This window comes from Urocitellus parryii, chromosome 5, assembly GCF_045843805.1.
Source record: "Urocitellus parryii isolate mUroPar1 chromosome 5, mUroPar1.hap1, whole genome shotgun sequence".
NCBI classification, from domain to species: domain Eukaryota; kingdom Metazoa; phylum Chordata; class Mammalia; order Rodentia; family Sciuridae; genus Urocitellus; species Urocitellus parryii.
The window spans coordinates 10,018,559-10,034,114 of NC_135535.1; the positions used below are offsets into that span (position 1 = coordinate 10,018,559).

The window sequence follows — 15,556 nt, forward strand, 5'->3', positions numbered from 1 at the left end:
GCGTCCCTTCCTGCCCGCCCTGGCTTCCCCAAACGGAGAGTCACTTTGCCCTCTGGCAGGAGGCCAGCCCACAGGATGCCCTGGCTGCTCCCGCCCTCTGGGCAGCGGAGTTTGCTTCTTGCCTGTCCTTTCTCATGTCTTGGACCCGTTCTTGGTTCAAGAGGGAATGACTGGATGACAGTCTGGGTCGGGGGTCTGTTGCAGGGTCAGGGCAGGGGCCCACCCCTCACCCTACCTCCTGCCTCCTCCCTCAGGCCGCTGTGCCCCCATGAAGAGCATCTCCAGCAGCCTCAAGGAGACCATGAACCCACACGACATCGTGCAGGACGCCATCCACAACTTCTCTCCCGCCTACCAGCAGTACACGCAGCAGTCCACTCTGGAGCCCGGGCCCACCTGGCGCAGCAGCGCCCACAGCCTCTCGCGCTCCCATAGCCTCAGTGGAGCCCGCGACAACGAGAAGACCCTCCTGCTCAGCTCTGATGACGAGTTCTAAGTGTGGCGCTGCGGGGAGGGACCCGCACGTGGGCAAGGGCGGGCCATGTCCTCCTCCAGCCTCACCACGGGGCCAGGTGGCCACACAGCTTCGGTGTTGCCCTTATTTATTGGACCAGAAACACATATCGCTTTCAGAGGAACAGCCAGACACCCTCTGTCTGGGGACATCCCAGGCTCTTCCGTGAGCCTTTAGGAATATTTATACATGGCTAATCCTGCCTGCCCGGGCCAGGGCAGAGGACACTGGGAGAGCTCCCATACCCCTGCTGCCCGTCCTGTGGCGGAGGCACCTCAGACCAGCCATGTCCAGGCCTAAGTGCTTGTGTGTGGGCCATGGCTGCAGCCTCCCAGGCCTTCCTGCAGGAGGAGCTCATGCTGAGGTCGTGCCCCCCGCCCCACGCCATGCTCTTCCCTGCCTGCCTGCTTCTCCCTGCCTAGGGAAGGCTCTTCCCAGGCTCCTCCCGCCTGCTTCCCCCTGTGTCCACCCTGTCCAATGCTAGATTGCCTCAACCTGGGCAGGAGGAGGGAACGTGGACATTCTGTGGCTGTCCCTCCTGACCCAGGCCTGCCTGGCATGCTGCAAGGATCAGAGCCAGACACCAGGGGACCTCTAGGAAGGGTGCTCTGGTGCCTCGGAGCCCTTCTGGTGAAGCAGGGGGCCTCTGGGCCCCAGTGTCCTCGCCGAGGCCGCCTTCTGCCCACCTCCTCCTGGCCCTTTGAGGGCAGCCAGCAGCCTGCACTGCCCTCTCACTTGGTCCTTCTCTTGAAGGCGTTGGGGCAGAGCCAGCTGCCTGGCTGTTCACAAGTCGGGCTTCCAGTCCTCCCCCAGACGGAGCAGTCAGAGCCTTTGCTGAGCCTCTCCCCTGGGCTTCTCCCTCCCATTCAGGAGAAAGGTCTGTGGCCCCACATTTCGGACCAGCTCCTGGGGGAGGACAGTGGGGATGGCCGTGCAGCAGGGAGCCAGGAGGTGGAGGGTGTCCCAGACTCCTCTCCAGGGCCCTCTGTCCACACAGGGCCTGGTGTTCTGCCTCATCTGGCCCCCAGCCCATCTCTTCTGTGCCTTAGTCACATATAAAAGCCCCCTCCTCCGCCTGCATCTGCCCCAGATACCCCCTGGGGACTCCTTACTAAGCTGCTGGCACTCAGGATCCTGCAGTGCTGGGCCATGTGCCCTTAACAGGCCTTAGGAGTGACCAGGGACCACCAGTTCCTGTCCTTGCCCTCCATACCCGTGTATCCAGGGCTGAAGTCCCCAGGCAGGCTGGGCTTTTGCCAGCCAGTCTTAGGAAGAGCCTCGTGGCGTAGTGCACGTTCGTGTAGCAGGGCGTTCTGTTGCTTGAAACCCAGGCAATACTTGGGTCTGGAGTGGAGTAGCCTAGATCCAGTGAGGGAGCAGGGTCCCCTGTCTGGTGGCACTTGCCAGAAGCTCTTTTGGTCACTCCTGGAATGAACAGGCTCCTGCCCCTGGATCTAGGGGAGGGTCCAGGTAGGATAGCTGATCCCAGCGACCTTCCTGACCTCCTTCCTTCCCGTTTGGCCCAGAGGCCTGCCCTGGGCTCCCATCTGGGTGGGCGGCAGCTGGCAGGCACAGGCTGTCCCAGGAGCGGCGCTGGCTCCCTCCCGTGTCTGCCTCCACGAGTCTGCCTCCACCAGTCGAGTCTGCCTCCCTGACACATTGCCCCTCCTTCCAGGCCAAAGCGTGTTGCTGATTCCTGCCCCCTCTGTCCTCGGCTGCTCTGGCACGCTTGTCCTCTAGCGTGGTGGGTAGAGCTGGGAGCCAGGTGACAGGAACTAGCAGTCCCTGGGGACACAGGGATGGGGAAAGTGTTCCCAACTGCTGCATCCCCTCCTCCTTCCTAGGATGCATAACCTACCTTGTCTTTTTTTATTATTATTTTCCAGATAGAGTAGCCCTTTGTATATAAAAATACTTGAAAATTAATTGTATGATGAATGAGAAGACAGAGTCCCTAGTTTTGTATCGTCGTATGACTGCCATGAGTTCCACCGAAAGCCGCTCTATTTTGGTCTCTGTGACATTTTAAATGCGTGACAGAAGTGAGCAAATAAAGTGAGGAAGAAATATATATATGAGATAATATAGATTGTACTGAAACCCCCTGCCTGCGGTGAGCTTCTGTCCCTGCCTCTTTCCTTCCCCCTCCGCCTGGGGTGGGGTGGGGTGTCCACTTCGTCCTTCCTGAGTGTGATGTCTAGGTGATGGAGGGGAGTCACATTGCCAGGAACTGAAATCGGCATCCAGGTCCCCACTGGGCAAAGTGTCACCTCCTCCCCCAGCCGGCACGTCACAAGGAGCTCAGCCTCTTGTTGTCATAAGGGCTGGGCGCCATGGGGGAAACCAGTGTCACTGGCAGCCCCTCTGCAAGGACTTCCAGGGATCCTCCAGAATACCAAGCTCCCCTTTGCCTCTACCCTGGGACCCTGGGGCCAGGAAGTTGGGGCAGGGGTCCTAGGCCACAGGCACCTTCCCTCCACCCTCATTCCTTGCTGGGGCCCAGCCTCCTGCTGACAGGAGCTCTCAGGAATGCAGCATGGGTGGGGGAAATTCCCAGCCAGGCTGTAACCTCGAGGTAACAGCCACTGGTCCCTCCCAGGGCTTCCTGCTGCCCATTCCCCAGGCCTGTGCTCAGCATTTCACACATCTAGGACCCACCAGAGCCCCAGCCTGAGGGGAAGAGAGCTCCGCAGGCCCAGTTAAGCCCTTGTGGTCTGGCCCTTTCCCACACTCGGCAGCTTCCCCAGCCCCACCATCTCCCTACCCAGCCACACACAGGGTCCTTACCCAGGCCCTGTGTGACCGAGAACACCTGCAGCTCCTGGCCTTCAAGCCCCAGCCTTTCCTGCCTATCTTCTGATAGCACCTCCACTTTGTAGGTGGATAAGCCGAGGCTACAAGAAACCCAATGAAGCACCACAAGTTCCACAGTAAGGAAAAGAGACCCTGGAGTCAAACTCTGATTCCGCTGACCCCACAACCACCGTCCACCCGCCTCAAGGGGCCTCTGAGGCCTGGCAGATTGGGATGACGGGAATATGGGCCTGGAATAAGGCCCAGGAGTAAGATTTAGTCCTGTAGGCTGGGACTGAGGAAGCCACTTCTCCCCATGCCTCCCTGTGCTTTCCGGAACTGGGGAAAAAAATTCTGACTTGATCATAGAAAATCAGACCTTGGTATAAAAGTGCTGGAAAGATAACTCTAAAATCCAGGAGTTGAACTACCCTAAGGAGGCTCCTAGGCTCTAGATGGAAGGTACAAATTTTTGGCACTGCCCTCCTCTATTCCTGCCCCATATCAGCCAGCAACACCTAGCCATGGGGGCTTACCCTCCCACCCTCCAAAGGGTCCCGAGCACCCCACCTCAGGCCGCTTATTCAGTACACACACAAAACAGGCCAGGACGTACACTTCTCAATGGAAAAAGAGATCTTGACTTTATTCAGAAAGTCTACAAAATACAGAAGGCAGACAATGCTCACTGTAAGTCAGAAAATAAATAAGTTCTGGGGCCGGGCAATTTTAAAAAACATATTTTTGTGATTGCCACCTGGCTTTCCCTAAATATAAGATAAAATGTGATTTATTTGCAGGTATAAAATATAAAGTCCAGCTCAGGGCCACATGCCACTCTTCCCAGGGAGCAAGAGCTGGGCTCTGGCTGGGGAGAATAACTTAGATTCGTGCAATAAATAAAAAGTGGGGAGGGGTGGCTGAATACAGTGTTAGGGGCTGGGCTTTCCAGGAGGACTGCAAACAGTGGCAGTGGCCAGCCCCCACCCCACAGAGGATGCAAAGGTTGAAGGGGTTCCTTACATCCAAGGACCCCAACTCCAGGCTTTGGGACTGTGAATCTGTCTCCTGGTCTCTGCATCTGCCATAGTGGTCACCTCCATTCCCCTTTCTCTTGGACTCGCCAGCTCCAGGGCACCCTGGCTGCAAGGAGAGCCTTGCATGGATCCAGGCCGGCTCCCTCCCTCTCTTCCACCTGTCACCTTCTCTCTCCCTCTGCTTCTCTCTCCCTCCCTTACAGAGAACTGCTTTCCAGGCCAGGGAGGTCCTCCTGGCACCTTTTTCAGTCCCTGTTCACTGTCCCCTCAAAAATCATGGCTGGAATCTTAGGGCAGCAGTAAGGAGGCCTAGCTTTTGGTTCCAGCTCAGACACTAAGTGATATGTCGCCTTGGCTATGTCCTGTCCACTGGACGGCTGCCCCATCTCACCATTTCGAATGACCCTCCTAGCTTTAGGAAGCCCGGCACGCCCTGGACCCAAAGCAGAGGTGGGAGGTCTCTTCAGTGCAGCTTCCCAGTAGGACAGCCTGGCAAGTCACTCACAGAGCCAAACCTAGTCCCGAATCCTGGGAGGTTGGACATTGGCATGATTCGAGCAGTTTCGAGCAATGAGCATGCTCTCCTCACCCGATTTCACTCCAGTCCTAAGAAGGCGGAATTTCAGCAAGGAAGACCCTGGCCCCGGATGCCCCCGCAACCTAGCAAAGTTGCCCCTCGCCAGGGCCATTAGGTCCCGTTTGGGGAACTGCGAGAGGAAGACAGAGCCTGGGAAGGAAATGTGTGTTCACCACAGGGACAGGTGGCCGCAGAAAAACAGGACCTGGGGACAGAAGGCGCTCAGGCACTTTGGGAGAGGAGCGCGTCGGAGGGGCGTGGCTTTGGGTGGGCGTGGCGGGAAGGGGAGGCGGGGCGCGCACTAGGAGCAGGCGGCCGGGCCGGGGGCGGGGTCCGGGCCGGGGGCGGGGCCAGGGCCCGGCGCCGACTTGACGATGGTGATGACGCTGGCGGGCGCCACGAGCGCGGCGGGCCCGCGGGCGGCGGCCACCGAGCGCGCGAAGCCCTGCAGCGCCTCGCACTTGCCGCGCAGCGCGTCGAGCTCCAGGCGCATGGCGGCGTTCTCGCGCGCCAGCTTGTCCACCTCGCGCTCCAGCTCCGACTTCTGCTTCTGCAGCTCCTCCTTCTGGCACACGCGCTTCACGCGGCAGCTGGCGGCGTAGCCGCGGTTCTTGAGCGTGCGGCGCCGCTGCTTGAGCCGCGTCACCTCCTCGGCCGAGAGCCCGCGCAGGTTCCGGTTGAGCTCGCGCACCGACAGCCCCATCAGCGCCTCGTCCGACAGGTGCGGCGTGTTCTCGCTCAGCTCGCGCTTGACCTGCGGGCAGGGGAAACTGAGGCCGCGGCCGCTCCCGCCCGTGGGTCGCGAGTCCCGGGCCTGGCGCGCAACCCGCGCTGGGGACGGTCCTCTCCTCCCCCACTCCCCCCCAGCCCCGTGTTCCTCCGTCGCCGCCTTGGCCACAGAGGCGGTGGCTGGACTTGATCCAGGCCCTTGAAGGGGACAGGAATCCGGAAGGGGAAACCAGGCCAAACCAGGATCGAACTCGAAAGGAGGCCACCCCAGGGCTCGGCCGAAATCTAACCAAGCGTCAAGTCCTGGACTCAGCCAGAACCCAGCCCGGAAAGCACCTCTGAATGGGGAAGCAGGCCCAGAGTGGGAAGTGACCTGGCCCCAGGCCACCATAAATGTCTGATGCCGGCTGAGCCACCCACCCTTAGGGAGGCCAGGAAGGGAAGGGGAAGTTAGGATGTGGAGGCTCTGTGTGGGCCCAGAGGGGGCAGAGGACAACAGGAGCAGACACCTCACCTTCAGGGCTTTGCTGGATAAGGGATCCACAGACATGGTTGCAGAAGGTGCCCTCTGAGCTGCAGACCTAGGAGACAGAGGAGGTCAAGGTCACTTTGGGGTCCTCCCACACACACACTTAGAGTAAAATCCAAACTCACTACCTGAGAACTGAAGCCTAACACCTTCCTCTGACCAGGAGGGTGCAGCCTTCTTAATTAAATAGATCATTCTAGCCTCAGGGCCTTTGCACTTACTGTTTTCTTTACTGTTCTCTCCCCTTAGTGACTCCTGGTCATCCAGGTCTTTGCCCAATGCTGTCTCCTCTGAGAGATCTTCCCTGACCATCCAGACTCAAACCCCACATTGTGTCATATCATTAACTCCATTTAGCAAGCCTCATAACAGTCATCTTTTGTGAAGTTCTATTTGGTTCCAATTCTGGCTTATGGCTTATCTCTCCCTCCCACACCTCTTCCACCAAAATTTCAGGCCATAAGAATAGGGCCATCACCTGCCTTATCACTTCATCCTTCTGCCCACTTCCAAGACTGACATGCAGGGGGCTCTCAATAAATAGGCACCGCCCACAGGCCATTCTTCCCAGAAGCTAAGACATGCCTATTTGATGTTTCTAAAAAGTTTCATGGAAGTATAACCTACAGAGAGACTGTTCGTAACAACTTGGGTGGGGCTGGGGTGCAGCTCCATGGTGGAGTGCTTGCCTGGCATGCTCACGGCCTGACTCCGCCCCCACTACCACCCAGTAAAACCCAAACCAAAAACACATGCACAAAACGTGTACAGTGACTTCCCAAAGTACAGCCAGCACCGCAACAAGATATGACATCCCAGTCCCCTCCTCAGGTCACCCTCATTAGGCCTGTATTTTAGGAAAGCTTCCCCAACTGCCTGGGGGCAGCTGGGCACTAACTCAGCTTGTCCCTGGGCAGATGGGGTAGCAGCCCTGGGCTGGTGAGGGACCATCAGCCCCCGTCCTTCCTTGCGGGCCTGAATGTTCTAACAACGACCTGTCAATCAGCTACTGTTTGCCAGCCATATGGTTGGCCCTTGGGGAATGGAGGTGAATACAGCACTCATGGAGGGCTAGGCTGGTGGTGCGCGCCTATAATCCCAGCAAGGAGACCTCCTCTGGAGGCCGAGGGAAGAGGATCACCAGTTCAAGACCAGCCTCAGCAAGTACTGAGACCCTCCCTGCCTCAAAAAAAAAAAAAAAAAAAAATTAAAAGGTCTGGGGATGTAGCTCACTGGTAACACACTCCTGGGTTCAATCCCCAGTTCAAGAAACAAAACCAAAAAACTTCATGGAGGGGACATTCAAGAGGTCAGTGGTCATCACTTTAGGCTGGAGAAGGGAACCACCTCCCCAAGGGGACCCTTTGAAGAAGTGATCCTCTGTCCCCTGTTGATCTGATCTTCTCTCTGCTTTAGTGTGAGCCTCAGTTTCCTCACGGGACAATTCCCCTGGGGAGGGGACGCGGTAAGGAGCAAAGAAAAAGGCAGGTGTTTTGTGATCTGAGGTGCAGCACCCTAGGCACTGTCCTTAGCGAGACCCGGGAAGCGAAAGACGGTCCAGGCTTTGGATCCTTGAGCTGTCTGTGGGTCAGACCTCATGGGTCAGCCCAGCCTCTGACACATCCTGGCAAGGTCCAGCGGTCTCCTGGGGACACATCAGAGAAATGGAAAGTGCACGGACCTGGTACCAGACATACCTGAGCCTTTTGGAAGGGTCCCCTTGCCAACCATGGGGACAGGTATGTGTCTGGCAGGTATGTGACCCTCTCTATGCTTGCTTTCCCCTTGGTGACAGAGTAGTTGGGTGTTAATCAGATCACCTCATGCCAGTCTTGGGACCCTTCCAGGGCTCCCATCTCACTGGAAGTAAAGCCAGGTCATCACAGTGGCCACAAGGAACTGCCCAATGTGCCCTGCACAGTTGCCTCTGACCAGCCACTGGCCTCCCCGGCTCTGTTCCTCCTGGACCACCTCCTCGCGGCTCCTCCAGCCCCCAGGTGCTGCTCCAGGGCCCCTGCATGGCGCCTGCTCTGCCTGGCATGGGGATCCACTAGCTACCGCAGAGCTGTCCACCCCTCAGGTCTCTTCAAATCTCAGCGTAGAACCAACCCCTGGCGCTGGCAGAGACCCACGCAAGCTCTCTCCCCTTCTCCCGCCCCTGCCTGTGTTTGTAGCACTTTTCAATTTGTAGTTATTAGTCACGAACATTTTACGGATTTGTTCAGCATCTGCCTCCCCGAGAGTGTCTGCTCCCAGAGGGACAGAGCTTGCCCCCGTGGACTCCCCAGGGCTTAGAAGAGCGCTTGGCCAGAGCGCATGCTTGGGGTGCTAGTGGCTGAATTCTCAGGGTGACTCAGGCTGAGGTGGGGACAGTCCAGGGCTTTTTGGGAACCCCCAGCCCCTGCAGGCCCACACAGTCAGGGGTCTGGCACCTCAGAGGGAAGGAGCAGACAGAAAAGGGAAGTTGGCATTTCAAGAGGTTCCTCCACAGAAGCCACTGCGCCCCTGGGGCTGGGAGGCTCTTAAGAGCCACCAGGCTTCTGGGATGTACTGAGAGACCCGAGGCCCGAGTTTTACACAACTTCCCCAACTGCCTGGGGCTGCTGGGCACTAACTCCGCTTGTCCCTGGGCAGATGGACTGTGAGGGGCATGGGCCCCCAGTGCCTTCCCTGCGGGCCTGAAAGCCTCGTGTTCTTCTAACAACCGAGAGAAGGCCCTGGGCAGCCCCGGACTTCCTCACAGATCCTGGTGGGGGCAGGGGTAAGGCCCACTTCGCAGGGTGGACCCCTGAGCTGCAGCGCACATTGCTAAATGCAGGCTCAGCCTGGGCTCTGGCCCGGTTCCCTGCCTGGCCCTCCAGCCACGATGGGACATGGGCCCTGGCTGCCCCTTCAGCTGTCCCTGGGGACCTCGACGCCCTGCCCACCCATCCGGTCTGGACAAATCACATGGAACGTGCCAGCCTCCTGACTAAGCGGATGCTACCTGTAGATGTCCACACACCACTCGCACCAGTCCCACCGGCCACACAGCCTCTTGAAAGGGCGCTGCCCCTGCCGCACACCCGGGGAGTCCAGCATGCCTTGCCGTCGGCCTCAGTGCCCCCTCCCCACGGCGACTGGAGGGTCTTTCCACCAGGTGAATCTAAGCCACTCCCATGGCTCCCTCCGATCCTGAGGACACAGTCCAGGCCACCCGCGCAGCACCCCAGGACCTGCGTGCCCAGCCCTGGCCCTTTCCCACCACAGGGCTCCGTTCTGCATTCCAGACAGGAGGAATTTCTTTCACTTCCTCCCACCCCCAGTTCATGCCTCTGGGCTGTCCCCTACCTCGTGACACTTTCCGCTGTTCCCTCCTCTCCACTTCTCCCACCAGACTCCTGCTCATCCATCGGCCCTGGGCACAGACCTCTCCTCCAGGAAGCCCTCCTGAGCCCTCGCCCTCCCCACCACAGCCGCGGTCCCAGGGTCATAACAGTGGCTTTCCTTTCCATCAATGAGCTGGGTCAGCCCTGGGGGTTTAAGGCCACCCAGCGCAGGGCCCTGCAGGGCAGGAGCCGGCACTGGGAGGGGCTGGGTAGTCTCTGATGCAGTCGCCCAGCTGGTCAGTGTCCAAACCCAGTTCCAAGGTCAAGCCTAGTGCAGAGGAAGCCCCCAGCCTGGTCTCCAGCTCTTTCTGTTTCCCTCTGCCTCCTTGCTCCCATGGTGAAGAGGTTACAGATGCCAGGAGAACAGGAGGGGAGCAGTAGGGACCCCATCTCTGTGCAGCTGGGTCCGCAGAGGGTGAGGGAAACAGAGAAAGTGGCGTGGTCAGAGGCTAGCCCGGTTTCCGTCCCATCCCTGTGTTCTCCAGGCTGTGTGACCTCAGGTGAGCTGCTCAGCCTCTCTGGGTCTCCACTTTCCCATCGGTAGGAACAGCACCATACCTGCCTCATGGGGTTTTGGTGGAAGCAAGTGGTATAACTGCAGAGGTCAGTGACCGTCCCGGAGGAGGGGGGTTCAGGCCTGCAGCCAGCACTGGGGTCCCGCTCTGATTCAGCGCCTCCCCGCTGGCCAGAGTCACTCAGGGAGCTGCAGGAAAGGCTTACAGGCCATTTGCCCCCACCCCACGCCCATTTTGGCCCACAGGAGATAGAGACCCATCATTTGCCTGAAGTCACACAGCAGGTGAGTGGCTGCCTTCCTGCAAAGAGAGAGGAATTCCAAAGCCCTAGAAGCCCAGGACTGAATCCTAATCCCTTCCCACCACTCCATCCCTGGCCTTCCTGACAGCTCTGTGAAGTTGCCTCTGGAGTAGCCCACCCTGAGGAGGCCACCAGGGGCCACCTGCCTCCTCACAGTGTGACCCTGGCAGAGCCCTTTCCCGGGGTCCTGTTTACCCCCACAGAGGAAGTGCACTTGACACTCCAGGCCCCTCAGCTCTGGAACGCCAGGATTTGGGTTAGGCCTGTCCTCAAGTATCCAGGGCCCTCGCCACCGGCTGTTTGGGGAACTGGTGTGTTGAGTGCTGTCTGGGCCACACGGAGACCCAGGGGGAGAGGGAAAGCCTTTTCTGGCGCAGGTAACTCAGCCTGCTAGGTGCTGGGTGCTGGTGCTGAGTATTGGGTGCTGTGCCTAGCACAGAACCTGGGTTGCATAGCCTGGCCCCTCACTCGGTCACTTCTTCTCTGGGAGCTGGTCTCCCCATCTGTAAAGTTCGGGAGTTGCAGCTTAGAGGAGATCGCGGCTGCGCACAGTTGGCTCATCCGCATCACCTCCCCTTCTCTCTGCTCCCAGCTCCAGGGACGCCATGGCCTAATCACAGCACTTCCCCAGGGAGGTGAGACTCAGCCCCCGACCCTCTCTCAACACTGAGCACGGACACAGCCTCAGAATCCTTCCCAACACAGCCCCCCAGAGGAAGCCCAGGCTGTCCCCTCTCCTGGTCCCCTCTCCTGGAAGCCACCGAAGCCAGCTGCGCTCTGAAGACTCTCAGCGGGTTCCTCCCTCCTCTCCCCCACTCCCTCCTGCCTTGCCCCAGCCCCTGACCGCATCTTGCTGAGAGCTGGGGCACCCTGTTTGCCCAGGGATGTCCTGGCTCAGAAGTCAGGCAGCTGCCGAGGCAAAGTCACAAGAACCGGGAGCTTTCCAACGGCCCTGGGCTTTCAACTTCAAGGCCCAGGCCGGGACTCCTAGGACTGTCCTCCACCTCCGTCAGGCTGGCTGGCCTGGCCCGGCCCTGCCCAGCTGCTGCTCTTCTCTGAGGGAGACAGCAGAGCGGACCTCCAGGTCTGGCTTCCCAACACTCTTGGGCGCTCCACGCGGTGAGCTGACTCCTGGTCCCCGGCTGCCCAGGCGGAGGCCATGAACCCTCCCACACACCCAGCCTGGCCCCCAGGCCACTCCAGAGACACCCTATAGACAGGCCCACCCACTGGCACAGGCTCCGCCCTGGCTGCTGACCCCTCTTGCTTGCTGTGTGAGGACAGAGGGAAAAAATGTGTTTTCCTGGTTCTTGGCAGCGCGCTGTGTAGCCTCCTCCCTGCTGGAAAGGACGGGGCGGAGAACAGGCAGGACAGGGAGGCAGCGGACTGGGGAGACGCCCCAGCTGCGCAGCCCACTCTCTCGCTGTGCGGCGTCAGGTGTGTCACCCCATCTCTCTGGGCCTCAGGTCCCCAACGTGCCTAACTTCCCAAGCTTAGGGCACCTCCTACAAGAACCATCTCTGAGGTTAGAGATTCTAGCCCAGAATGCAGCTCCCAGACCCTCAGCAGAAAGGGGGCCTTGGAGGAGGGGAGGGAATCAGTGAGGGCATCCTGGGGGCAGAGGCACCAGACACAAATGCCATCTCAGCCTTGGTCATCCTGCTCCACCTGCACAGCCTGGCTACGGGCCCTTTCAGCTGGACCAGGACCACAGCCTTGGCCTTGAGTCTTGCCACCCTTCATCTCCAGCCCCAAGAGAGCTCAGAAGGGTCATCATGGACCCCAGACTACAAACCTGGCCACGACTGGCATGTTTAAAGACTGGCACTACCAGCCTCTCCCCCAGCCCACGGGGGTTCCTGGGGCCTCAACACATCTCCTCCACTCCCTCCCAGGATCAGGCTAACAAGGAAGGAACAGCAAGCAGCAGACCTCCCCAATTACTGTCTCCCAAAAGGGACAAAGGGACTGTGTGTGTAGAACAAAGTGACTTGAACTCTACAGGATCTGCTCACTTGGGGAGGCTGCCCACAGCCTAGCTGGGCACAGTGGCGCACACCTGTGATCCCAGCAGCTTGGGAGGCTGAGGCAGGAGGATCTCGGGTTCAAAGCCAGCCTCAGCAAAAGCAAGGTGTTAAGAGACTCGGTGAGACCCTGTCTCTAAATAAAATACAAAATAGGGTTGGGGATGTGGCTCAGTGGTCCAGTGCCCCTGAGTTCAATCCCCAATATTAAAAAAAAAAAAGAGTCCCACAGCCTATGCCCTGATTTTCTGTTTCCCTGGGTTCTCAGGCCTTTTTCTCCATGTGTCATGGAATTCTTCAAGGACATGAACCGGGTGCTCGATTATTCAATCAGTAAACATCCAAGAAGCACCTGTTGTATGACAGGCTCTGTGTTGGGCTCTGGGCCAGAGGAATCAAGCCCCTGCCCTCAGGGGCTTCACAGACAGTTACGGCTCCACCAGGCTCTGTGACTAGTCACCTCCCCTGGGAAACCTGCCTGGATTGCCTGGCTAAATCAGAATCCTGTTAGATACTTTCAAGCCAGAGTGACGTCTGTGCACACCATACTGCCCACTGCCCATCTCAGCTGTGGCTTTGCGTACAGTTTTGTGGCTCTTCCTTCAGTGCTGTTTCCTGGGCTTGGCTGTAAGCTCCAGGGGTGTGTGTGTGGGGGGGGTGTCTCTGGATCTGGTTTGTCATTTCCCAGCACTCGGCCCACCATAGGGCTCCGGGGCAGTACAGGACTAAAAGCATCAGTGAGGGACCCAGGTTGGGTCCTAGGCCCTAGTGGGTTCCCAGGATGACTGGAGGGGAGAATGAACCTTTCAATACTAACTTTCTATCTATGACTGAGCAAACCAGCCACTGCCCTCATCCCCTGGCCCTGAGCCCTGGAGATGGGCCTGCCTGGTTCCTGTGTTCCTGGCTGCAAGCCCCCTACTCACACCTCACATGCTCCTGGACACCCCCATGGCCTGGGGCTTGGCTCTGTTCTCTCTCCTACAGTTGCCCAGGAAAATAGGCTGTGTGTGGAAACTATTCCAGATTGCCCGTTCCTGCCCTGCCACTGGGGAATTGCTTAGTTCCTGCTGCAGGTAGGGACACAAGGGGAGAGGGGAACACAGTCGCCAGATGTGGTATCAGAGCTCACCAGGGCTCAAAGATTCAAAATTAGATCACCCCAGCAAAGAGCAAACTCAATTGCCCCCCCCCCCCGTGATGCCATAGACCCGGGGGGTGGGGGGCGCAGGAAGGCACATTAGGTCAGAGGGCGCCTTAGCCCAGCCCATCCTGAGGCTGCAGAACAAAACGGGCAGGTGCTTTGGGCCGGGATGGTGGGTGGGTGGGGCTAGATCGGCTCCACCCCTCCCACCAACCCTTCAAGAGGAACAACACCTATGCCTACTGCCTGCTGATCCTACAGGCCAGAGGGGCGGCGGGGCGGGTGGAGGGACACTCCAGGTCTACCAGCTGGCCCAGGTCCTTAAGTAGCCTCTGGGATCTGACAGTTCACGCAGGAGCCCAGTCTAACTAGTCCCACCTTGAATTGAAACTACGTGGAGTGGACTAGCTCCGCCCTATCCTCCACGACCCAGCAGGTACAGCCACCAGATCCCAACGAGCCAGATCCTTCCCTATCCCCATCTTTCTGTGAGTTTTTTGGCCCTTCTTGTTCTTCCTGAGACTGAGGGGATGGGCAGTCCAGAGGTGTACAAAGTCCCCAAGGGTCCGCCCTCCCCAGGGAGCCCGAAAACCTGCGATCAAGGACCTGGGCTCCAACCCACTCTGCTGCAGGTCGCTCTCGCCTCACCCCCTGCTCAACTGGGCGGGGGTTTGATACCTCCGCCCCACCCTGTGGCTGCAGGCGCCGGCGCTGGGCGGAGGACAAACACTGGAGTCACATGGCTGCGGCCCTGGGAAACTCTGCGGAGGGCAGGGGCCGGGCCGTGCGGGCTGATGGCAACGGGGTGGCCCGGCGAGAATTCCCAGACCCTGTGACCGGGCCGCTTCCTTCGCTCGTGACCCTATTCGGTTTACTCCAGTGGTCACCGTGGGACGTCACCGTGGGACGCACCCGCTCCTGGGCACTCACCGCTAGCATCTGGCTCCGGGGAGCGCACTCGCGGACACGCGCACACACCCCGAGTAGACCGCGCACGCACTCGCCGGGCAGGAGACCCGGGACGCCTGCCAGGGGACACTCGCACGCCCGCCGCCCTCGGACGTAAACAAACCGCGCACACACCGCCCGCGGGCGCCGGGCCAGGGACTGTTCCCGGGGAGTCACGTACGAGCACACCGCCCCCGCCCCCGCCCCCGCCGGCCTGCGCGGCCCCTTCCTCCCGCTCCGCCGACCGGGCCGGCGCCGGGGAAGGGGCCCGTCTCCACCGCACCCCGCCCAGCTGGCTTCGGCCGCGTCTAGGTGTCCCCAGACTTCGGTCTCCTTTTCCCCCGCGCCGACCCGGCGAGGGATACTCAGGGCCACCGACGGAGCGGGCCCCGGCGCCCGCGCCCGGCACCACCCCGGGGCGCAGGAGCCCTGCCGCCCCAGGGTCCTGCGCGCCGTCCCCGACCCGCGTCTCTCACCCGCCTCTCGGCCCGCTAGGCCTGGCGCCCTCCGCACGCGCGCGTCTCGCTGCTGTCCCCGCGGCTGTCCCGGCCCGCGCCCGGGTCCGTCTCCCCTCCGGCCAGAACCGCGGGGCGCTCCGAGCCGAGCTCCAGGGAGCGCCGAGCCGAGTTTTGTTGTGGAGCGGGCGGCGCAGGGGGCCGGGGCGCGCGGAGTTGTAAAGCCAGCTTCCCGGAATTACTCACTCACAGGATTCCTTTCATTCATAAAAACCCAGTCATGCGGTGACGTCACCGCCAAGCGGCCCCCGGGCCCCGGAGAGGCCGCCGAGAGCCTTGGCCCCGCCCCGCCGGCCCCGCCCCTGGGGCCGCCGCGGTCCCGGCGCTGCCTGGGTTCTGGGCCCTTGTTCCCAGGACCCAGGGATACGTTCATGTGACACCTCCGGAGAGACTCGTGGGTGGAGGTGTCGTTTGCTTCATTTTACAGTCGACGGTCCCGGCCTCTTTCTTTCGAACTACACCCTCTGCCTGGATGATATCATCCAGTCCCGTGGCTGCAAAGGTAACTTGTGTGCCTGACTCCCAGATTTGTGTTTCCAGAGTTCCAACACCTTCTTTGAGT

At 59.9% G+C, this 15,556-nt stretch overlaps 2 protein-coding genes across 5 annotated transcripts in view; one reads left to right on the forward strand and one right to left on the reverse strand.

Moving 5' to 3' along the window:
* Tmem184b (transmembrane protein 184B) overlaps window positions 1-2,585 on the forward strand; it is a 44,475-nt gene extending 41,890 nt beyond the window's left edge. For both annotated transcript variants that reach the window (XM_026411479.2, XM_026411480.2), the window contains one exon: window positions 255-2,585. In XM_026411479.2, the coding sequence (XP_026267264.2) occupies window positions 255-496 (242 nt within the window). In that variant the 3' untranslated portion in view covers window positions 497-2,585. The remainder of the gene's footprint in view (window positions 1-254) is intronic.
* Window positions 2,586-3,946: 1,361 nt separating this feature from the next.
* Maff (MAF bZIP transcription factor F) lies at window positions 3,947-15,282 on the reverse strand. Of its 3 annotated transcripts, none has more exons than XM_026411512.2 (3): window positions 15,185-15,282; window positions 6,165-6,231; window positions 3,947-5,675 (listed from the first exon to the last, which is right to left on the reverse strand). In XM_026411512.2, exons 1-3 carry the CDS (start codon window positions 15,196-15,198, stop codon window positions 5,223-5,225), a joined length of 534 nt encoding a protein of 177 aa, XP_026267297.1. In that variant the 5' UTR covers window positions 15,199-15,282; the 3' UTR covers window positions 3,947-5,222. The 3 variants fall into 3 exon arrangements, with proteins under 3 accessions (XP_026267297.1, XP_026267299.1, XP_026267298.1); XM_026411514.2 differs by lacking the exon at window positions 15,185-15,282 and adding an exon at window positions 14,956-15,174; XM_026411513.2 differs by lacking the exon at window positions 15,185-15,282 and adding an exon at window positions 14,462-14,574.
* Between the last annotated feature and the right edge of the window lie 274 nt (window positions 15,283-15,556).

What these genes read in the sequence shown, in the direction of transcription:
- Maff (XM_026411512.2), bottom strand. An exon ending in TATCCAGCAAAGCCCTGAAG is followed by an intron (nt 5,676 to 6,164) that starts GTGAGGTGTCTG and finishes CCCTGCCCGCAG; the next exon opens with GTCAAGCGCGAGCTGAGCGA.